Source organism: Pan paniscus, chromosome 21 (genome assembly GCF_029289425.2).
Source record: "Pan paniscus chromosome 21, NHGRI_mPanPan1-v2.0_pri, whole genome shotgun sequence".
NCBI lineage: Eukaryota > Metazoa > Chordata > Mammalia > Primates > Hominidae > Pan > Pan paniscus.
Genome location: NC_073270.2, coordinates 69153955 through 69176565, shown reverse-complemented (window position 1 = coordinate 69176565; position 22611 = coordinate 69153955). Strand labels below are relative to the sequence as shown.

The window sequence follows — 22611 nt, the reverse complement described above, 5'->3', positions numbered from 1 at the left end:
CTCAAAAAAAAAAAAAAAATATCAGCCGAGAGAAGACTTTCCAAGTCAGATGCCCTGTGTGGACGGACAGGTAGCGCTGTGGAAACTCGCTGGCCAGTCAGGTGGGGACAGCCCCAGCCTGAGTCCTGCCTCTCGCCTGTTTGCTGCCAGCGCCGGGGGGAAGGGTTCCCACCGCTATTCTGGGCAGCTGAGGACCAGGGCTGCCATTGGCCAGGAGAAACCCAATGGGGTACAGCCCCAGCCCTAAGGGAAGGAGGGAGACTGGGCCAGGGAGGGTGAGACCTGCTTGTGGGAGGGGTGGGGCTGGTGACAGTCCACACAGGGATGGTGGGGCGGGGGCCCCAGGTGCAGAAGGGTTTACCCACACGTGGGTCTAGGGGGCCTCGGAACCCCTCATGGACACGGGTTGGGGAGATTACCAAGCCCATCAGCGGGTTGGCCAAGACCTCCCTGGGGGTAAAATGGGTGGGGGGATTCCTGGTCCTGCCCAGACCCTCTGCCCTGATGCCACCCGAAGGAGTTCACCCTACTCCAGAGGCTGTAGGGCCAGGACCACTGGGGACTTGAGCCAGCCATGAAAGAGTCTAGGTCCCCAGATGGACCACCCCCATCTTGATAAGGACAGAAAGTCCCCCCTTTTCTGGTTTATCATCCTCTCTTTCCACCTCCCCACCCCCAGCTCTCTCCATCGACACCGTCCCCAGCATGGACCTAGATGGGGTCCTTACACTTGGGGATGCTGGTGACCCCATTTTACAGATGACGAGACTATGGTCAGGAACAAATGGCAGAGTCAGGGTTCATAACCTGATGCGTGACCCCGGGGTCCTCACCGCCCAGCTGCAGCCCCCCCAGCCCACGCTGGTGCTGCGACACTTCCAGCACCGCCCAGCAGGTGGTGCTGCAGGGACAGCTTCTGGGGCCCGGCTCTCGGGCGCCGCACTGGGGGCTTGGAGCTGGGGTCAGGGTCTCCCTCCAGCCTGCGGTTAACGGCGACTGCAGCTGCGGTATCGGAGCGTCTTGGCAGAGAGAAGGCCGAGCATCCAGAGGCCAGTGGAAAAACCATCTTGCCACGGAGTCTGTTTCCTCCTGAACTGGAAACGGATTTCAGGTAAACAGTGTTGAGTCCGGGCCCAGCAGAGCAGTCACTGCACCTCCTGGGTCTCGGGTTCCCAGTTCCCTCCCCCGGAGCCGCCGTCTTCCCTGGTCCCTCTGGACAGGTCAAGCGCCCTGTAGGGAAAGCGGTCAGCCCCACACTCCTGAAGCCCCCTCCACGCTCCCCTCTGCCTGGGAAGGCTCCGTCTCCGCCCTGACTCAACAGGAGGCAGGAGTGCCCTCGGAGACAAACAGCCCCTTCGCCAACTCCCCAGCCAAAAATATACAGAGGCAGGAGCGCGGTTACCAGCACAGCCTGAGAGCAGGAGGAAGGGCCTGCAGGCCACAAGGGCCCCCGAGCCACACAGGAGGTGAGGGACGGTGCCTGTCATACCCTTCTGTTTCTCCGAGCCAAAGCAGCCCTCTGCGTGAGGGCAGTGGCAGACCTTGGACCCTGAGTTCACAGCTGTGCCTCCCTCCTTTTCTTTCTCCTCTGATGGAAGTCGGGACGCCAGGGGAATGAGGGGGACCCCCAGACTCACATGATGTTGCCCCTAGCTCTGGGGAACCCGTGAGAATGGCATTTCACACCCAAGCGGCCACCAGGCTTCGGTTCCCATGAGCTCCTATTTTAACCTCCTTCTCCCAGAAGGCAGAGGTCTTCAGCATAGGCAGAGCTACCTGTGGCGCAGGGCTGGGCACACCACAGAGGCAGGTGCCTGTGAGGCTGGGGAGCCGGCCCTGGAGTTGGAATGAGCAGGTTCTGGAGGCTGAGGGGGCTGGTGTAGGAGGCTGAGGGGGCTGGGGGAGGCTGAGAAAGCTCATCTTGGCAGTTGAATGATCTCGTCTTGGGAGAAGGCAACATCATAGGGGCTTTTAGGGTGCCACAGGGGGCAGCACCCAGGCCTCGGCCTTTGGGTGGGAGGGTGGGATCCCTCCGCCTTTGGGCGCCTCCCTCCCGCCTCTGCTGGAAGGCTTCTCCCTTTGTCACGGGACCCTTGGGCTGTTGCTTTTCCTGCTGGAAGCCTCTGTGGCCGGTGGCACCTTCGCCAAGGTTTGCTGGGGCCCTCTGGGCTCATTCCGCCCACTCGGCCCAGGAGGTTGGGCTTGGCTCATGCTACCCGCCTGGACCCCACACCTGCCGAGGGCGAGCCAGGCGCAGAGCGGTGTGTGAGCGAGTGAGCGTGGGGTCCAGGCACTATGCATAGCCAGGCGCCGGCTGCGGCAGGGAGGACAGCTCCACACGCCGGCTCCCTGTGAGGCTGGCGCTGGACCAGGCAGACCACAAGTGGCTTCCACAGCTGGCACCGGGGAACACGGTGGTGCCTGGAAGCTTGGAGGTACCAGGAACTGCAGAGCCCCAAAGATGGCGTCACAGCCCTGGCTCTAGGAGCTCCTTGGTCTGGGCTCCCCGAAGGGCCACAGCTCTTCTCTCCTCCTCTCTTCTCTCCCTCTCATCACCCACAGCGTGGCGAGCAAGGGGGTTGTCTCAACCCTGTCTGTCACGGCTCTTTCAGCCCTGCCATTTGGGCCCCACGTTCTTGTTCCACACCAGGAAGAATGAGGTACATGGACACGTGGGGGGTGACCGGGTGAAGGGGAGCTTCACTGAACAGCTCAGAGGCAACCCGCAGTGGGTCACTCCTCTCAGCAAGCAGGTGACCCATTGTCATCTGGAGTCTGGCTGAGTCTGGGTTTTTATGGGCTTCAGAGGGGAGGAAGTGCATGCTGATTGGTCCGTGGGTGGTCATGGGTAGGCCCAGAAAAAGTACCACAAGTTCTCACTGTGGTCCACAGAACTGGCAGCCCTGGCGTGAAGATGAGGCTTCACTGGGACCCCCCTCTTTCCACCCAGGAGCCCATCTGCCCCCTGCCACCATTAACCTGCTCTCCACGGTGCCCAGACTGTTTGTGCTGAAGGCTGCCTGCAGGCCCACACTGACCTGCCCTTAGTGTCCCTCAGCCTCCCTCCCATGCTTGTCAGCACCCAAAGTCTGAAGGGGGCCAAGGCAGCGGGGGCTGGTGTATCAGTGCTGCCCCAAGGGTGAGTACACGCAGGCGGGCTGTGACTGTGCCTGGGCTCAGCCTCAACTTTGCCCTGAAATCAGAGCAGGCACTGGGAGCAGGGAGAGGCCAGGCAGCGGGGGCAGGGGCTTCCTGGACCCCCGAGAGTGCAGAGATGCCTGGGTCTGCAGCCACAGCTGGGCCCCCACCCTGTCAACTCAGAAGTGGGTGGAACTTCCACCTGTTCCCAGCTCCCACCAGCTCCACAGAGTGCACAGCCCCGGCTACACCTCCCCGACGGCAGCCAGCATCATGGCAGCCCACTCCAGACAGGCCGCCGCTGCTATCACCTTCACCCACCGCTGGGCGATCCAGTCTGGTTACATGCTGGCCTCTCCCTCCCCCTGCCTTCGACACAATCAAGGGAACAGATCATGGAAAAAATGCAGAAGGAGCCTGAGGGGACACTGGATGTGTGGGTTTGAGTCTAATTTTTGAGCAGATGAAGAAAGGCCCCTCCTTTTCCTTGAAAATTGAAGCTGGAATAACACAGAGTATCCACCAGCAGATCCGTGTGGAGGGCCAGCTGTGAGCAAATTGCAGTGTGGACACAGCACAGTGCAGGCACAGCCCTAAAGGAGGGTACCACGCAGCGGGGGTGAATGGGGGGCCCCGGAGCACAAGGCGGAGGGTGGTTTTGGGAGGCTGGAGTTGCTGTTTTGTGTGCACGCACCCCCTTCCCCCACGCCCTGTGTCTTCCACCTCAGACTGTCCCGCACTCCCTTCCCTGGGTGACCCTCGGAGCTGCTCATCCTGGGGAGCAGGTGAAGTCAGCACCTTGGATAGCTCTGTCACACAGGGGAGGCCAGGCCTTGAGCAAGGCCCCCTGGCTTCAGCTCCTAACAGCTTCCACTCCTACAAGCGTGCAGCTTCGGGTCAGAGCCCTGCGACCCCACAGCCCACCCAGAAGACGTCCTCGTGGCACGGCTGTCCCATTGCACTTTGCCAAGTGTTGGCTGGAAGGTGGTGGGAGAGGAGTGACAGTTTGATGAAGAATGAATGAATTAATTAATTAAGGCACAGGGTAATAGGGGCTGGCCAGGCCCGGTCCCCGTTCCTTATTTCCTAATGCAGATAAATTCCAGTAATTTCTGTGGGGTGAGAAATGGGCATCAGAAATAATGGTTTTACTATCAAAAATTGAAACATAGTGCCTGTGTGTATCTGAAACAATACTCGTTGTTCAGATGTCTCTGGGGCAAGAACAGCTCGATGCCGAGGGAGGAGCCTTTTTCGATTCCTGCACTGTGAGGTACTCAGCAGCAATGGAAGCCCCCGGGGCTGGGCCACAGCTGTGCCATCACACCCCCGGCCCCGGGGCTGACCCTTTGCTGACGTCAGCTCACCAGTGCCAGCTCAGCTTCCCTGCAATGCCCTTGATATTTACAAGGTAGACGCTAGAAGCCCGGGATGCTTTGCTGTTGGGAGGGAAACGCCTGCCAGACGGAGTAAACCAGCTGCTCCGGAATTCTCACCAGCACTGGGAGGGTTGGTGTTGCTGCTCAGCACGGGGGCTCAGAAGCCCTCCCCACGCCCCCATTATCCTCAGCTTCCCCAGGCTCCATCCAGCAGGAGGGAGCAGACGGTGGGCCCTGCCTCCTGGCCTTGAGACCAGAAGACGGCCCAGGGTTTGAAGCAGGTGAAAGTCTGAGCTGCTTCTGCAAGTGCAGCCTTTGTTCCAAGGAAGCAGGGCTGCCCTGCACCCCGGTGTGCAGGGGGGCAGCTGGCTTTTCCCGTCTGCAGAGCTCCGTCTCCCCAGGAGGGGCGTCCTGTCTCGGGCCAGCATGACCGCCGTCTCCCTGCTGCTGAAGGGGAGGGCCCCCTTTCTCTGGGCCTTGGCCTCTGTCTGTCAAATGACGGTAAGACGCAATCGGGGTGCATGAGCTATGGTCCAGAGAATGGCATGGGAGGGAGCTGGCTCACCTGCCCCCCAGGCTGGCTTAGGGTCATGGTTCACCCGTCCACTCTGCACCCTGTGAATGATTCAAGTCAAGGCCGTGCCTTCAAAGAGCTCACGGCCTCATGAAATGTGACCGACAGAGGCACGTGCAGGTTGCTATGGAAACACGCACAGGCTATTCGGGGTGGGGGATGGGCCCGGAGGGTCTCGCCGGGGATGAAGTGTTGAAAGATGAATGCGTTTTCCTCTCAGAGCCGGGGAGGTGGCGGTGCGGTGGGAGGCGTGTGCTCCGGAAGCTCCAGATGCATCAACCTGCCGCCCCGCAAAGCTCGTTTATTTAGAAACGTCTCGGCAAAGCCAACCGTGGGATGGAAGCCTTTCCCTCTTCTCCCCGATCTGGATGTGCAGAGGCGAAGCCACTACCGTGACTGGCTGCTGATGCTCCCTCCGGACGCACCCCTCCCTGGTGCAGCTCCGAGCTGGAGGGGCCTGGGTGCCCCCGGCTGTCACCCCAGACCAAGGGCCAAAGAACTGAGCTCCCCAGATGAGCCAAATGGGGGCTCCCTCTGTCCCCATCCCCCAAGGAGGGATGGCGGGGGAACCCAGGTCCTCGGCCCCGGTGGTCGCCCGGGGGCTCTGCGGTGGGTCCACCAGCTCCCCTGCTGTGTCTACACCCAGAGCCTTTATTTCTCCCAGGCAAAGTCACTCGCCAGCCCACCCAGGTCGGGGAGGTCCACGGCGAGGGGCTTTCCCCTGGTGCAGCTCCTCAGCGGCCCTTCGACCAGAGTGGCTGGGGGCAGAGCTGTGCCCCTGGCAGCCCCGGGTTGAGGTGTCCTCAGAGCAGGCGCCTGACAGCCCGTAGACTGTGACCCTGGGGGCTGCACGGAGAGGGGTCTCCCAGAGGCCTTGGCACCGAGCCCAGGCAGGAGCCCGCAGACCGTGACCCTGGGGGCTGCACGGAGAGGGGTCTCCCAGAGGCCTTGGCACCGAGCCCAGGCAGGGGCCCGCAGACCGTGACCCTGGGGGCTGCACAAAGAGGGGTCTCCCAGAGGCCTTGGCACCGAGTCCAGGCAGGGGCCCGCAGACCGTGACCCTGGGGGCTGCACAAAGAGGGGTCTCCCAGAGGCCTTGGCACTGAGCCCAGGCAGGGGCCCGCAGACCGTGACCCTGGGGGCTGCACGGAGAGGGGTCTCCCAGAGGCCTTGGCACCGAGCCCAGGCAGGGGCCCGCAGACCGTGACCCTGGGGGCTGCACGGAGAGGGGTCTCCCAGAGGCCTTGGCACCGAGCCCAGGCAGGGGCCCGCAGACCGTGACCCTGGGGGCTGCACGGAGAGGGGTCTCCCAGAGGCCTTGGCACCGAGCCCAGGCAGGGGCCCGCAGACCGTGACCCTGGGGGCTGCACGGAGAGGGGTCTCCCAGAGGCCTTGGCACCGAGCCCAGGCAGGGGCCCGCAGACCGTGACCCTGGGGGCTGCACGGAGAGGGGTCTCCCAGAGGCCTTGGCACCGAGCCCAGGCAGGGGCCCGCAGACCGTGACCCTGGGGGCTGCACGGAGAGGGGTCTCCCAGAGGCCTTGGCACCGAGCCCAGGCAGGGGCCCGCAGACCGTGACCCTGGGGGCTGCACAAAGAGGGGTCTCCCAGAGGCCTTGGCACCGAGCCCAGGCAGGGGCCCGCAGACCGTGACCCTGGGGGCTGCACAAAGAGGGGTCTCCCAGAGGCCTTGGCACCGAGCCCAGGCAGGGGCCCGCAGACCGTGACCCTGGGGGCTGCACGGAGAGGGGTCTCCCAGAGGCCTTGGCACCGAGCCCAGGCAGGGGCCCGCAGACCGTGACCCTGGGGGCTGCACGGAGAGGGGTCTCCCAGAGGCCTTGGCACCGAGCCCAGGCAGGGGCCCGCAGACCGTGACCCTGGGGGCTGCACGGAGAGGGGTCTCCCAGAGGCCTTGGCACCGAGCCCAGGCAGGGGCCCGCAGACCGTGACCCTGGGGGCTGCACGGAGAGGGGTCTCCCAGAGGCCTTGGCACCGAGCCCAGGCAGGGGCCCGCAGACCGTGACCCTGGGGGCTGCACGGAGAGGGGTCTCCCAGAGGCCTTGGCACCGAGCCCAGGCAGGAGCCCGCAGACCGTGACCCTGGGGGCTGCACGGAGAGGGGTCTCCCAGAGGCCTTGGCACTGACCCCAGGCAGGGGCCCGCAGACCGTGACCCTGGGGGCTGCACAAAGAGGGGTCTCCCAGAGGCCTTGGCACTGAGCCCAGGCAGGGGCACCCTGGATGTGAGCTGCTGATCCACCTGCCACAGACACTTTGTTTGCTTGGCCTCTGAACTGTGAGTCAAGGGTGAAAACAGGAACCTCTCTTCCAGGGAAACTGTCCTGAGGGGTCCAGGCTGTGTGGCCTCTGCCCAGACTGCTGACCCAAGCTGGTGCCGACGAGTCTGCAAAGGCCAGCAGCTCCCATGCAGGCCCTTGTGTACTCTCAGGGTGGGGAACCGCACCTCATACCTCCGCTCCTGGGCTCCCCCCAACCTCAACACCCCCACTCTGGTGTGGGAAAGCAGTGAGGAGGGAGGGGCATCCCCGGGCACCCCCGGCTTCCTCTGCAGCAGGGACTGGGCAGCCGTCATGGGAAGTTCCCTTTGTCTGGCTGCTTTGTACTCTTTTCCAAGGAAAACCTATTCGTGTTTTACCCACGGAATTAAAAAATCATTAAAAGAAAAGTGTACGAAGAGAAAAATCAGTGAACCTGGGAGTATCTTCTCCCCAAAAATGGTTGAGTTATCACTTGTTGCTGAGAAAATTAACAAAAGATCTGAGTTACGGACATGAGCAGAGTGGGCAGTTTCTGAACGGTGCTTCCTGGAATCTGGGGTTCCTGGGAAATGCCTCGGAGTCTGCGCAGGGGGCTGGGGCTGGAGTGCAGGGCTGGTGGGGGGTGCGGGACTGGTGGGGGTACAGGGCTGGTGGGGGTGTGGGGGTGGTGGGGTGGGATACAGGGCTGACTGGAGGATACAGGGGTGATGGGGTTGCAGTGTTGGTGGGGGTGCAAGGGTGGTAGGGGCATAGGGCGGGTTGGGGGTGCAGAGGTGGTAGGCGGTGGGGTACAGTGCTGGTGGGATACGGGGCTGCTGGGGTGCAGGGATGGTGGGGTTCAGGGATTGTGGGGTGCAGAGCTGGTGGGGTGTGGGGTGCAGAGCTGGTGGGAGGTGGGGTACAGGGCTCATGGGGGGTGGGGTGCAGGGCTGCTGGGGTATAGGGCTGATGGGGTACAAGGCTGATGGGGTGCAGGGCTGATGGGGTACAGGGCTGGTGGGGTGCAGGGTTGATGGGGTGCACGACTGATGGGGTGCAGGGCTGCTGGGATGCAGGGAGGGTAGGGGTGGGGTGCAGAGCTGGTGGGGGTGGGGTGCAGTGCTGGTGGGAAGTGGGGTGCAGGGCTGATGGGGTACAGGGCTGATGGGGTGCAGGGCTGGTGGGGTGCAGGGCTGATGGGGTACAGGGCTGCTGGGGTGCAGGGCTGGTGGAGTTCAGGCCAGTGGATCTGACTCAGAGCCACCAAAACCTCAACCGAGGCCTCTCTGCTTTCTTTTCTTCTAAACGGTTCTGTCATGTAAACTTTTTTTGAAGACGAGTTCTGTGGATAGAACAAGGTTAGAAACGCCACCTGACAGAGCGGCCTGCGATGCCCCTCACTGTCCTGGAGCCAGACAGGTGGAGGAGAGACCTCGGGGCTGGGCCGCGTCAGCTGACTCCAGAGTGGACACCAGGTGAGTCCCAAACCTTAGGTGAGGGTGAGCCCTGTCCAACCCTGGGACGCATCCTGGGGGCTAGGGAAGCCGTGACCTTATGCCCTTGTCATGTGCTGCTGAGATGGCACCTCTGGTGAGACGCTGGGCACTGTCTCTAGGGGTGCAGGGAGTGGGGGAGCCTGGGAGCTGTCTCCAGGGGCGCAGGGAGGTGGCGGGGCCCTGACTGCCCCCCACCTGCCCACCTCCTCCCTAGAGGTTGCATCCAGCCAGTATGGCTTGCACAGAGAGCCTATTAAAATCGTGCATCTCTTTGAGGGGAAATATCTCTGCCCCATCAGCCTGGTGGGAGGTGGAATGCCGCCCATGCCTCCAGAGTCCGCAGGAGATACAGGACCCGCCCATGGTGACTGCCTGGGCTCAGCCTCCCAGGCGTCTCTGTGGGAGACAGAAAAGAGCTGCTGTGGGCACTGAGGGTGTTGCAGCTAACTAAGCCGGAAGCCAAAGTGCAGCCACCTTAATTAGCAGTTTCCCCAGTGTGGAGGTTGTTCATTAACCGGAAGTTTGATGCGTAAGGGGTGAGGGCGCTGGAGGCAGGGATGAGTGAGCTGTCTGCCTGAGCCTGCTGCTCTGAGACCCTCCTCCCTCCATCCCGAGCCAGTGTCCTGCCAAGGTGTTGCCCCGACTGCTCCCTTCCCCTCAGGTGTGTGGCCTGACAATCCATCGGCCCCTCATTTCCAGGCAATGCCCAGGGAGGGGACTCCTGGAAGAAACTGGCCTCTTGACTTAGGGTTAAACGTCCTCTGGTTTGAAGACACAAGAGTCTGCATTTGCCCAATACTTGGGGTTCTCAGCTTTTCTCCAACCTGGTCATCACAGAGTGACCAGCATTGGCCTGGCAACGGTGCCTTCACATGGGAGCGAAAAGGACCAGCCTGAGGTGAGGAGGATGGGTCCTGTGTCCCCACTCTCCCCTGAGCCCGGGGCCTTGCAGTGGCCTTGACCTTCAGCCCTGGGCTTCTTCCTACCCGAGCCCCCGGCAGTGTCCCTCAGCCCAGCCCGGCCCATTCAGCCTTTGCCTGGGGCCAGTCACTGAGGGTGGCTTCCCCGGGACGTCCCGGGCTCCCTTGAAGGAGCCGCTCTCGGCGCGATTCTGCGGACGGATGGGGGCGTCTGTGCTGAGCCCTCCACTGTCTTGGGCTCTTCTAATATCACACTGAGCACTGGGCGTTGTTCGTCCCACTCTACGGATGAGAAAGTCGGGGCTCATGTAGGTGGAGGAAACTGCCTGAGCACCAGAACCTGGGGAGGCGCCGAGGCTGGACCGAGCCTGCTGTGCCTGTGCCTGTGCCGAGCCCGCCGTGGCTGTGCCTGTGCTGAGCCTGCTGTGCTGAGCCTGCTGTGGCTGTGGCCATGCCGAGCCTGCCGTGGCTGTGCCTGTGCCGAGCCCGCCGTGGCTGTGGCCGTGCCGAGCCCGCCGTGGCTGTGCCTGTGCCGAGCCCGCCGTGCCTGTGGCCGTGCCGAGCCCGCCGTGGCTGTGGCCGTGCCGAGCCTGCCGTGGCTGAGGCTGGACCGAGCCTGCTGTGCTGAGCCTGCCGTGGCTGTGCCTGTGCCGAGCCTGCCGTGCTGAGCCTGCCGTGGCTGTGCCTGTGCCGAGCCTGCCGTGGCTGTGCCTGTGCTGAGCCTGCCGTGCTGAGCCTGCCATGGCTGTGGCCGTGCCGAGCCCGCCGTGGCTGTGGCTGTGCCGAGCCTGCCGTGGCTGTGCCTGTGCTGAGCCTGCCATGCTGAGCCTGCTGTGGCTGTGGCCGTGCTGAGCCCGCTGTGGCTGTGGCCGTGCCGAGCCCGCCGTGGCTGTGCCTGTGCCGAGCCGAGCCTGCTGTGGCCGTGGCTGTGCTGAGCCTGCTGTGGCCGTGTTGCTGCACATTTACCAGGCAGGGACTCAGTTTCCCCTGGGGTGCAACTGAGGGCTGGGCTGGGGGATCACAAAGAGGGAGGCAGCACGAGGTGCTTGTGGGGGCTCTGGGCTGCACGTTCCAGCAGGAGCAGGGGCGATGGCCCGCGTCTCTGAACAGGCTCTTTTAGTGGTGCTGGGCGGGACCTGGGTGTGCCCCTCCCGTGGGCCAGAGCGACTCTAGGGCCCAGGCCTGGACTCTTGGGCTGCAGGTGAGAGCCAGGCGGCGGGGCAGGGAGTCAGAGGCAGAGGCAGGGGCGAGGCAGCTCCTCCCGGCTGCACCCCGAGACACTGGAGGAAGCTGTCTCTGAGCTCTTCCTCCTGCTGTCCAGACCAGGCGCTGAAATCAAAGACAGAACTGATACTGACCACAAAACCTCTCAGAGCCACTTCATCGGAGAAGATTAGGGTCAGGCAGCGGCGGGCAGCTCACGGCCGCACGGGGCTTCCCTCTGGGAGGCCGGGATTTGATCTCCCTGAGCAGGATTTTCCACAGGAAGAGTCAGTCCCGTGCGCCTCCTTTAAGCCTTAACCAAAGCGGGGTTCCTCCATCAGGCCTGCGGGGGCCCACGGCCCCCAGCTGTTGCCCGTGTGCACACCTGGAACCACGTCTAAGTCCTTGCCGGCCAGAGGCCTTTTCTCACCACCCACGCTCATCCTCAGCCCTTCCTGCCTTCAGCCATGCCCGAGGCTCTGCCCTGGGTAATAGGTCCGCCCTGGGTGGAGGCTCTGCCCTAGGTGGTGGGTCTGCACTGGGTGGTGGGTCTGGGGTGGCCAAGGCAGGTGCGGCCCTCCTGGGACCTTCAGTCGGCTGGGGCGAGAGTTAACCAACAGTCTCCATGGCGGGGAACAGGAGGGACCTGTCCCGTGAGAGGGGAGTCAGGGAGGACTCTTGGGAAGATGGCCTTTCATTCAAAGCCTGAATGAGAATCAGCCAGATGTGCTGGGGCCAGGCAGGTGGGGACGAGTGTGCAGGGAGGGGCTCAGCATCTTCTAGCACCAACCACACACCTGCAAGAGAGAAGACAGGGTAGACCCCTGTGGCCCCCTGGGGCTGAGACGGCTTTAGGATGGTACTCCAGTTGCCCCCATCCTTTCCCGAGACCCTCCTGGACCTGAGCTCCGGGATGCAGGAGCGGTGAGTCTGCCCTGCTTTGGTCTTCTGTGGGACTGGCAGCACGTCCAGAAGACATTTGCTGCGTTTAATGAGACTGGGGACAGGACAGTGGCCCTGGGCGTTTAATGGGGCTGGGGACAGGACAGTGGCCCTGGGCGTTTAATGGGGCTGGGGACAGGGCAGTGGCCCTGGGCTCTGAGGTCCCTGCAGACCTGCTGCATGGCCAGGTCTCGACTTTGATCTCCGCACCTCAAAACAAGGGTGTCGACACAGGGTCTCTGTGACCTGTGGCAGCCCCGGTGTTCCGTCCTTGTCCTCACGGGACTCAGAGCCTCCCTCCATGAGCTGCTGCTGGGCTCACCTGTCCTGGTGGTTTTCCTGAGCCAGGAATAGAGTCTTCACCTGACCTAACCTGAGGCCATGCCCAGGCCACTCTGAAGTGAGATCCGGCGGCCTGGGGAGGTTCAGGGGCTCATAGGTGGCTGCGCCCAACCCTGTCACACTTCTCCTGGACCTATCAGAGGTGCGTGCTGTGGTCAGTGCCTGGAGACAGAGCAGCTCCAGACCACCCACCCTTCCGGTCTGAAGCGTCTCACCCCACACAAGGCCCCAGCACCACAAGCCCATTCTTCCCGTTCCTTGGAGCAGACCCTGGTGGCAGCATCTACAGGGGGGTCCCAGGCAGCCTCACCGCAGGCACCACAGAAGCACGGAAGAGCTGCCTTGCGCCAGCACGGGGCACGCAGGGACGTCTGGGTGCCCCGGCTGGCAGCCACTCTCCCCGCAGGCAGGGTCTAGTGTATCCGTGTGCGATGTCTGTGATTGGGCTTTGTGCTGGGAGCGTAATGAGGAGCCTCCCCGGCCTCCCCAGACCCTGTCGCTGATGGGGGAAGGATACGTGGCCATCATAACACATACATCACCAAACGTGGGCTTCCAGCGCGGAGGAAGCAAATTAAACGCTGCAAACGAGCGTCAGGGTAATTATCCCCACCAGGGCTGGGACAGGGTCCAGGCCTCCCTGAGAACGGGGCAGACGCATGTCGAGCGCTTAAGAGACAGGGAACTGGGGCAAAAGTGGTGGTGCCACAACAGCCCAGACACAGAGGAGGGTCGAGGCCGCCCCATGTCCCCATCTGCTGCGAGGAAGAGAATGATTTGGAGAGGAGCTGAAAGTCAAGTGAGTGCAGCCCATGAGGGGAAGCTCATTGGTTTAATTCCGGATGGTTAGGAGGCTCGGAGACGCCATCGGAGCCGTGAATATTCATGAGCCGGCAGCCTTGCCCAGGTAGCCGAGGCCGGGCTGGCGGCTGCGTTGGCTCCGCTCATTTTTGAAACGACACAGCACTTCTGGATTGGAGACGTGATGAGCTATTTGTAGACATGTCCTTGTTGATAAGGAAACAGCGCTGGTTGACAGAACTCTCCACCCTCTGGCACGGCTGGGCTCTTCTCCCGGGGGTGGGGCGGGGGCATTGGGGGCCCGGGTTTGGGGAATGGGGCGTCAAGAAGCAGTGAGGGTGGAGAAGGGCCCTGGGCTGGGTCAGGCTGAAATGGGTCCCTCTCCCCAGCCCTTGGCTCTGTCATCATGGGAGTAACAGAATAATAATGTCACCTCATACGCTCGTGACAATCCATCTGGTATGACAAATGTTCGAACACACTGGAAGCTGACAAGGGCTTCGTGCTGCAAACGACCCCTGCCCCCCAAAGCTATGCTCAGAAACCCAAGGCAGGTGGGGCCTGAGCTGTCCCTCCTGCTCAGGGGGCAAAGTCCCACGAGGGCAAGCTGGCACTCACCCACCCACCAAGGACCCAGGCCGGCTCACAGGGACCTGTCCAGCTGGGTCCCAATCGTTACACTCCTCCACCTCCTCCCAAAGGCACCTTCACCCAGGCCTGGCTCTGGGCTCCCTGTAGGGGGCTAAGTGTCCAGCGTCCCCTTCCTGTAAGGAAGGAGACCAGGCTGCCGGGAGGCTCGCTGTGGGCCCCCAGCTGGGGCCAGGGCATGAGGGGACTCTGGCGTGGGGCACACTTGTGGCGGTGCTGGCCCCACACGAGTCCAGGAGGGTGGGTGGGGCTGGGAATGAGGAGGTGTGGTCTTGGTCTTGACTTGAGTGCTGGGGAGGGCAGGGCTGAGGAGGGACAGGTGGGAGGAGGCACTGCGTGGAGGAAGAACTGAGCTCCTGGAGAACTGGGTGCACCGCTCAGCAGGCGGGCGGGGTCCCAGACTCGGCACTGACACTGCCCCGGGAGGGCAGGCCTGGCAGCAGGCGTTCAGATGTCCTGCACTCGGCCACGTGTGACTGAGCGGTGCCCCGGTTTCCCGACATTACAAGAGGTGCCCAAGTTGCAGGCTGCAAGTTCCCCAACCGGCCTCAGAAGCCTGGGGTACCCGGTGCTGGGAGGCAGAGCCTGAGGATGCCCAAGGACCCCTAGCGGCTGTGGGGATGAAACCCACCCTCTGCCCCCACTTTCAGAGGAACGTGCTGATGTGAAAATCCAATTGCCTGGCAAAGGAAACCTCTCCCTCTGAAATTAGCCCCTGGACCTGGGGACCTGAGTCCCCATAACCACAGGCTGAAAAAGGCAGTGCTGTGGGGGTCCCACCCCCAGATCCAGGGAAAACAACACGGAGAGGCTGAGGCTGCGGACGCGTGGGCCACCCCCCTCTGCACGGGACCCTCCCAGGCAGAAAAGCTGGGCAGGGGATGTTGGGGTAAATGAGCAGAGGCCCTGAGTCTGGGTGGGCAGGGTGAGCAGAGGGTGAGGCCGCCTGTCAGCAGGTGACTGTCACACTCATGCTTGTGAAAACATGCTCCTGTGCACACACATGCCCCATGCACACACGTGCACACACCCTGTTTGTGCCTATACAAGCCCTGTGTACACACGCCCCATGCACACACACTGCACACACACATCCTGTGCGCACATACACACGGCACATCTCATGAAGCATGTACCACGTGCACACACACCCTGTATACACATACATCTCATGAAACAGTCCATGCACACACACACATGTGTGCACACGTACCCTGTGCATGCATCTACAAGCCTGGTGCACCCACACCCTGCACACATACATCTCACGCACACACACATCCCACGTACACATATCCCACGGACACGTATCCCACACACACACATCCCACGTACACACATCCCGTGTACACACAGGAAAATGATCCCTGCTTTGTGCCTCCGGGCCTGCAGCCATTCTGCTTTGGTGGAGAGGCCAGGACTGTCCAGGGCTTCCTCACCTGCTGCAAGACCTCAGCCAGTTCAGGCCCCAGCAAGACCCTCTCCACTTGCAGGAGCCAGGCGGCCATCCTGGTCCCTTGGCTCATTCTCAGCAGCTGGGAGACACCTGCTGACACAGTTCACTTTGGCTGAGGGGGAGGGAGACCCCACGTTGCTGCCTTTTCCAGCTGGTGTTTGTGGGACATGGGTCCCCAGGAATTGTTCCGGAAAGTCTGGCAGGGAGTGTCCAGCATGGCCCGTGTGGCTCCCCAGGGAACCTTTGATCTTAACAAGGCTTGGGTGGTCTCAGCAGGGTGGGGAGAAGGAAGCCCACTCAGGGTGCTGGTCCAGGGGTCGCTTCTCTGACAGTTCCCCCCGCTGTTCCCTGGGACGGGGGCCTTCTGGAGTTTGCAGCACCCTCCCTCGGTTAGAGACAGCCCTGCTCTCAAAGCCTCAGAGCCGGGACAAGCAACCCAAATTTTATGGGTGGGGAGGCTGGGCTAAGATGGGTGGGGGGACTTGCCCAGGGTCCTGAACCTGGAGGGGGCAGAATCAGGCCTAGGCCTGGATCTCCTGACTCGAGGTCCCGTGGCTCACACATACCCCAGAAAGTGGGGCCCTGATATGCCCGGGGAGGCTGAGGTGGGCTCGGGGTACATGCCCTAGGGAGGAGGGGCAGCCAGAGGGCAGGGTGTGAGGGCCACAGTGTGGTGTGATGAAACCTACATGGGAGCCCAGGGCTGCCCCCCAGAGCTGGCCCGGGGCTCAGGCCCTCACCGTGCATCAGAATCTCATGGGAGCTTCTACAGGCCCAGAGGGGCCAGGCTCCAGGGGTCTCGTGGACACTGGGGAAAGCCACATCCACAACTGCAGGGGTCTCCTCTCTACTGGGGGTCTGGCTGGGGAACACGGGAGAGGGCAAGGTGACTTGGAGGTGCAGGAGGAGGAAGAGAATTCCCAGGACTCGGCACTCTCCTTGGGGGGGTCACTGGATCCGCAGCAGGTCTTGACGGTCACCTGAGGTCCGTCCGCAGCTCTGGGGCAACGTGCAGAAGCGTCCGGAGCCTTCACCCACCCTCCCCACCCCTGACCCCAGGGAAGCTGTGGCCCTTGTTCCTCCCCAGCTGGAGCCGCCTCCGTCCTTTCTGGATGCAGAGGTGGCCCTGGAAGGTGCAGGCTGGATGTCATTAGCAGGCGGCCAGCTGGCTGGGACAAAGGGCTTTTCTGTGTCAGTGACCTGTCGGGACGTTATTCCTCACAAAGAGCCGAGATGCGCTCCCTCTCCCGATGCCTGCCCAGAGCTCACTGCTCAGGGCTGGGAGTGTCCTCTGGATTGGGAGGGGGGTGCTGGGGGGAGCCTAGGGCTAAACCCTGAGTGGGATTCCTGGCCCCTGATGTGCTGTGAACCGATGGCCCACGGCCCCCAGGGCTTGCCCCCTCCCCTGGCTGCACCACATCTGGCCTTGCCTCCGGGCCTGTCTGGACCCTGAAGCCACTGAACCGTGACCCTCAGATGTCAGCACAAGGGCTCCCCTGAGAGTGCAGAAGAACTCCTGGGTGGCTTCAGCGAGGACCCAGGAGCCTGCACGACCCCCTCTCCATCCTCACAACGGCCCAGTGACTCGGGGCCAGCACTGACCCCACAGCTGAGGAAACCAAGGCCCAGAGAAAAAGATGATTTGCCTGAGGTCCCCTGGCAGCAGGGGCACAGCCAGAGTTCAAACCCTCAGCTCGCTGCCAACCTTCCCACTGCACGGTCTCTGGGCCATCCGCGAGACTTGGAGGCAGACCTGGGTGCCCGATCATTCTCATTCATCGCTGCAGTTTCACTGAGAGGCTGGAGGCTTCCTCTGGGAGTGCTTATAGTGAATTAACTACTCAGCAGCGAGGCAGGGAGTGTGGAGGGAGGGCCAGAAGCACTTAGAGCCACAAAACCGGAGCCAATGGGAGATCAGTAACTGTCTACAAAGAGCCTGGCAGGCGTCGCAGGGCAGGACCCAGCCCCCAGGAAGCCCAGGTATGGCGGAGCCCCTGAGAGCTTGAGGAGCCCCACTCAGAGGGCTCAGGGGAGAGGGGAGTTGCAGACAGCCCCGGCCCTGAGCCAGAGACACCCTGTGAGTCAGGACACCTGTGGCAGCTGCTGGAGCCGGTGGCAGACCCTCAGGCCTGAGCTGTGGACGTCAAGGACATCCCCACAGGAGGAAATCCACTGTGGCCCCAGGCTCTGACCTTGACCGTGACCCCAGGCCCCGACCTTGACCGTGACCCCAGACCCCGACCTTGACCGTGACCCCCAGGCCCCGACCTTGACCGTGACCCCAGGCCCCGACCTTGACTGTGGCCCCAGGTCCTGACCTTGGCTCGGCTTGGCCTCTGCTTCGTGTCTTTGGTCCAGAAGGTGGGGATGAGCTGCTGGCTTCTTGGTGGTGAGGGGCCTTGGCTTCCGGTGCTGCCATTCACTCCTCCCCAACAAGGAAAACCTTTGGTGATTTTCAGGTTGTGATGCGTGGAAGGAATCAGGCCTCTCAGCCAACCTTTCCGTCTCCCACTATCACCCCAGCGGCTGTGCCCTACATCTTTTCAGCAAAGGCAGCTTCAGCAGGGCCCGGGATGGAAGCAGCTGCAGGTGGGGAAAGAGGGGGTGTGAGGAGAACATGTTGCCCCTTTGGCAATCCGGGCCCAATTCCCATGTTTCTCTTACACTTAACGATCTTCAAAACCTGTGCTGAACAAAACGGACAAAGACAGGGGCTCAAAGATCTCTTCTCTCAGCCCGAGGAAAAGCACTCTCTGTTCCCTGCAAGGCAGAGCACCAGGAGAGGGCAGGGAGCACCAGGAGAGGGCAGGGAGCACCAGGAGAGGGCAGGGAGCACCAGGAGAGGGCAGGGAGCACCAGGAGAGGGCAGGGAGCTGGGAGCGCAGCCGAGGGCAGGGAGTTGAGAGCACAGCCGGGGGCAGGGAGCCAGGCCTGGGGGTGCAGTGGGGAGCACCTGGGCTCTGGTGAGGCTCCAGGAGGCCACTCTCATCCATGGGGTGCTCATGTCTGTGAAGGGGCAGGTGACACTGCTCACTCGTGTGGCCTCTTCGTTTTCCCGCCTCAGAGGAACAGGGTCGGAGGGACGCAGGCCAGACTCAGGTGAGCAGCAAAGCATGGGGCTCAGGCCCCACAGATGAGGTGCGAGTGACTTGGCCCCACAGAGGGGCTGAGCCCAGGCCCGACTCTCCTGATAGCCCCAGAGGGAACAGCAGCCGGGACTCCCGCAGGGCCGGGTGCACTCTGTCTCCAGGGGGGGCCCCATGGCAGGGCTGGCAGGGAGGGGTGCTTGGGGGCCACCAGGCGGTGAGCATGACCCCCGGGTCCACGGGAGGGCAAGGAGGCCTTCCCAGACTCACGGAGGCTACAGGACAGAGTTACTCTCCGCCCATCCTGGTGGATGACAGGGAAGTCAATGTGGTGAGAACTGACAACATTGAGTCTCCGGGGCCCCAGTGTCTCTGCTCCCACCTGTCCTGAACCCTCCTCAGTCCTCTCCTGGGCCCCGTGACTCCTTGCAGACATGGGTCCTCACTCCGGGGAGGGGTGAGGTGGCCGCTGGTGACAGGCCTGCTCTGGGCCAACTCTCCCTTAGCCCTTGGACAGGCATCCGTCCATCTGTCCACGTGGTCACTGTGGCCCAAGAGCCAGGCTCTGCCTGCCAAGCCCAGACCTGCCCTCAAGGACTGGCACTGTTGGCAGGTGGGGGACAGGGGAGGCCAGCAGAGAGCAGACGCATGACGTTTGGTGTGAAGAGTGCCAGGAAGACAGTCGGGCAGAGCAGGTGGGGGAGTGCTGCCCTTCCCCGGGCTTCCCCTTTCTCTCAGGGGTGCTGGGTGGGACAGAGTTTCCACAGAACACGGTAGGGATGGGCAAGGCCCAGCTGCAGGAGGGGGAGGCCCTTGGGGGGGATGGGAGCACAGGCAGGGCCCCCTGTCCATGGGCTGAGCCCACAGCACGTCCCAGCACAGGGACCTGGGGCTGGATGCCTCCTGCCTCCCACAGCCATCTCCTTGGGTGCGGCTCAGGCTCAGCTGGTGCCCCTCAGTGCTCTCACCTTTACTACAAACCCTCGGTTACCATGGGCAGGTAGACAGCAGTGAGGGAGAGAGAAAAATCACCCCCAGAGCCGTGCTCCCAGGGGAGCTGCTTTGCACCGTAGCCAGTGGCAGCCTGGAGTTGGTGGTGACATGGGGAGGGTGGGGGGCGGGGGCTGGTGTCTGCAAGGGCCTGGTTGTGTCCCCCAGGGTGGGGGGCGGGGGCTGGTGTCTGTGAGGGCCTGGTTGTGTCCCCCAGGGTGGGGGGCGGGGCCGGTGTCTGCAAGGGCCTGGTTGTGTCCCCCAGGGTGGGGGGCGGGGGCTGGTGTCTGCAAGGGCCTGGTTGTGTCCCCCAGGGTGGGGGGCGGGGCTGGTGTCTGCAAGGGCCTGGTTGTGTCCCCCAGGGTGGGGAGGCGGGGCTGGTGTCTGCAAGGGCCTGGTAGTGTCCCCCAACCTACCCGCAAGCCCCCTAGGGCGGCTCAGGCCACAGAAGAGCTGTGCCCCCAAATCTGGTCTCACTGGACTTTGAATCCAGAGTTTTTGTTTCCTTTGAAGCAGCAATTTCAGGAGCAGCAGAGGCAAGGGCCAGGATGTGCAGTAGGAATCTAATTCAGCCTCGGTGATTACTGGGTTCCCACAACCAGCGCTCTCCAGCGGGCGCAGGTGGGAGGGAGGGGCTGTGCAAATTAATGAGTTAGGCCTGATTAATCTTGCTGCATTAGCAAATCCAAAGGGAAAGCCAGTGAGGTTGGACAGATGTGTGTGAGCGTGTGCACTCGGCCGCAGGGCTGTGTCACCAGAGCCCCGGGCGTCCAGCTGACCCGGCCTGGCCCCTGGCTCCAGGAGAGACAGGCCTGCTGGCCCTGGCTGAGCTCTCAGAGTGAACTCACCTGCAGGAATCCACCAGGGAGAGCCGCCGGCTTGAGACCGCTTGACCCTGTGGAAGCCTGGGCCTGTTTTGTTAGAAAAGTGAGGAGGAGACAGAAAAGGCAAAGCTGGCTTAGTCTCAGAGCCTCTGCCAGGCTCCTGCCGAGGCCCACGGCCTCTTCCCCTGCACCAACGGGGGTCAAATTCCAGCCCCTGCCCCAGGCCAGGACACCAGGTTTGGGCTGAGCCCTGGCTGCGGTGGGGAACCCTGACCCTCCACATCAGCCCTGGGCCAAGTGGCTCTAAGCTGACATTTCTCCGGGCACTCTGAGGCCGCCTGCATCAGAGCTGCCAGCAATGGCTGGTGGAAGCCACAGATTTGGAGGCCTCACCCCAGACTGAACAGTCTCTGAGGGTGGAGCCCCAGAATCTGGAGTTAAACAAACTCCCCCACGCACGGCTGAGTGGACACCCGTGGCCCTCAGGCTGCCCTTCAGGGATTCACCCAGCTCACCACACGCCCCTCGCTCTGCTGTGACCCCAGATAATCTCCACAGGAGGCCTCGATTTTAACAAGTCCAGGGGGAAACCATGAGCCCAAGCACAGGAGCAGGGGTGTCCTCTTCCCAAAGAGGTCTTTGGTTTGCCACGGGAGGGTGAGGCACCCACGAGGGTGTGGAACCCACGAGGCGGACATCACTTTATCAGCAGAAGAGCCCCGTTTCGGCCAGCTGCCAAGTCAGAGAAACGATAACCCCGTGTCACAGGGGCTCCAGCAGGGACTGCAGCATGGCTGGCCTCTCCACTCACAAAAGAATGTGGATTTGGCTCTGCCAATGGCATTTGCTCTGCGACACCACAGGCAGGGGCTTCTCACCAAGGTGGGGCCTGAACCAAAGGGCAGAGGCCACTCTATACCATGCGGGAGCTGCTGGCCTTGCCACCTCTCTGTCCCCTTCCTAAGCAGGGAGCCTCATGGGCTGTGCCGCAGGGAGCGGGGGTTCTGTGAGTGGGTCAGAGGTCAGAGGTCAGCAGGCTGCCCTCACGGGGCCTCGGGGGACTTTGCTCTTCTCCCCTCCCTGTGTTTACCAGCTGCTTGCTCAGCCCAAATATCCATCCAGCTTGGAACCTTCTAGTTCCTGGCACAGAACTGGCCATGGAGGGGCTTCATGTAGGCCAGAAGGACCAGGGTCTTGCACTGCCCAGGGGCTTGGGAAGAGCAAGGAGAGGAGGAGGAGGAGAGGGAATCCTTCCTTGGGGGACTTCAGTCTGCCTAGGGAAACAGGTCCTTGAAACCATCGAGGGTTGGATCTGCAGGGTGGTCTGAGGGAGAGCCGTCAGCAGGGTGGGTGGTGGACACCCATGGCTCCAGGAAAGAGTTCAGGAAAGTAGACCTGGGATCTCCCAGGAGGCTGTCCCAGTGAGGGCACCTCAGCCCAAAACTACATCTGAGGCCAGCAGGAGGCCGAGGTGCAGACCCTAAAGCAGGAGGCCAGGGTGCAGACCCTAAAGCAGGAGGCCGAGGTGCAGACCCTAAAGCCAGATGGCCTGGGTTGGAATCCCAGTACTGACTGTGAGCTTCGGCAAGTCGCTCGGCCTCTCTGCACCTGTGTTATCTCTTTGGTAACGTAGGGACAATTGAAGAGGCCACCGCAAGGGGGCCGTGGAAGTGCAGGGGGTCCCTGCATCCAGCTTGCTTGGACCAGCATGTGGGAAGGCCACAGAAGCAGGGCAGGTGTTGTCGCTGGACCAGGCAATTCAGGAGGGCAGTGTCGTCGTTGGACCAGCCACTGTGCAGCGGCTGTGTGTTCTGAAAGCTCTAATTGTAGGCACTGCCCACAGAGCGGACAGACAGCTCTGGCCAGTGAGGAAGAGCTCCTGCCCGTCCCAAAGCAGGTGTATGAGGAGCTATGAGCTCAACCTGGAACCAGAGGTGGGCAGGGAGGGGAGAGAGAGGTGGGCAGGAGCAGTGGCTGCTCAGGGAAGCTGGGGGGAGGAGGAGAAGGAAGGTAGGGGGTGGGGACAGGGGAGATGGGAGAGGCGATGGGAGGGGCGGGAGCTGTAGGGCTCCAGAGGCCTGTGCTGGAGAGGGGGTTGCTGCAGGGAACTCCTGACGGAGCCCCCTCGCCCGACCAGCAGCCTTGCAGCCTTGGAGGGAGGGGCGTGAATGCGGAGAGTCACCGGACCTCTCCAGCCCCTTCTGCTCTGCCTTCCATTACCGACGACGGAAATCTCCGTTTTCGGGGGCTGTGTCCCAGCTGCAGAGCCTGAGGCTGGGCCAGGGGCGCGGCTGCAGGGATGGCCGGGTCTGATGTTTCTGCAGAGCCTTGCCCTCTCCTCCTGCACACGAGATTCAGCCGCACAAGGCGCCCCTCCTCCAACGCACCTGCTGCTCTGTGGGCGGCCACCTCGGCACCCACCTGAGGGCGGGGCCCCTCCCTGGGGACCGTGCGCCTGGGCTCCCCTCTGGACGCCTCTTGGGTCTCGGCGGAGGTACCGGGGAAGGCGGGGGCTGCAGGCGGACAGAGAGTCCTGAACGGCTCGCTGGGGAACAAGA

The 22611-nt window shown here is 62.6% G+C and overlaps 1 protein-coding gene across 3 annotated transcripts; it reads left to right on the top strand.

Moving 5' to 3' along the window:
* Nucleotides 1-969: 969 nt before the first annotated feature.
* LOC134729699 (uncharacterized) lies at nucleotides 970-17456 on the top strand. Of its 3 annotated transcripts, none has more exons than XM_063601151.1 (6): nucleotides 970-1111; nucleotides 2563-2660; nucleotides 2893-3139; nucleotides 4903-5018; nucleotides 8681-8820; nucleotides 9541-17456. In XM_063601151.1, exon 6 carries the CDS (start codon nucleotides 14683-14685, stop codon nucleotides 15649-15651), a length of 969 nt encoding a protein of 322 aa, XP_063457221.1. In that variant the 5' UTR covers nucleotides 970-1111; nucleotides 2563-2660; nucleotides 2893-3139; nucleotides 4903-5018; nucleotides 8681-8820; nucleotides 9541-14682; the 3' UTR covers nucleotides 15652-17456. The 3 variants fall into 3 exon arrangements, with proteins under 3 accessions (XP_063457221.1, XP_063457220.1, XP_063457219.1); XM_063601150.1 differs by having other exon boundaries at nucleotides 2893-4798; XM_063601149.1 differs by having other exon boundaries at nucleotides 2893-5018.
* Nucleotides 17457-22611: the final 5155 nt, after the last annotated feature.

Coding starts and splice junctions, on each gene's coding strand:
- LOC134729699 (XM_063601151.1), top strand. CDS start 14,683: ATGCTCCTGTGCACACACATGCCCCATGCACACACGTGCACACACCCT.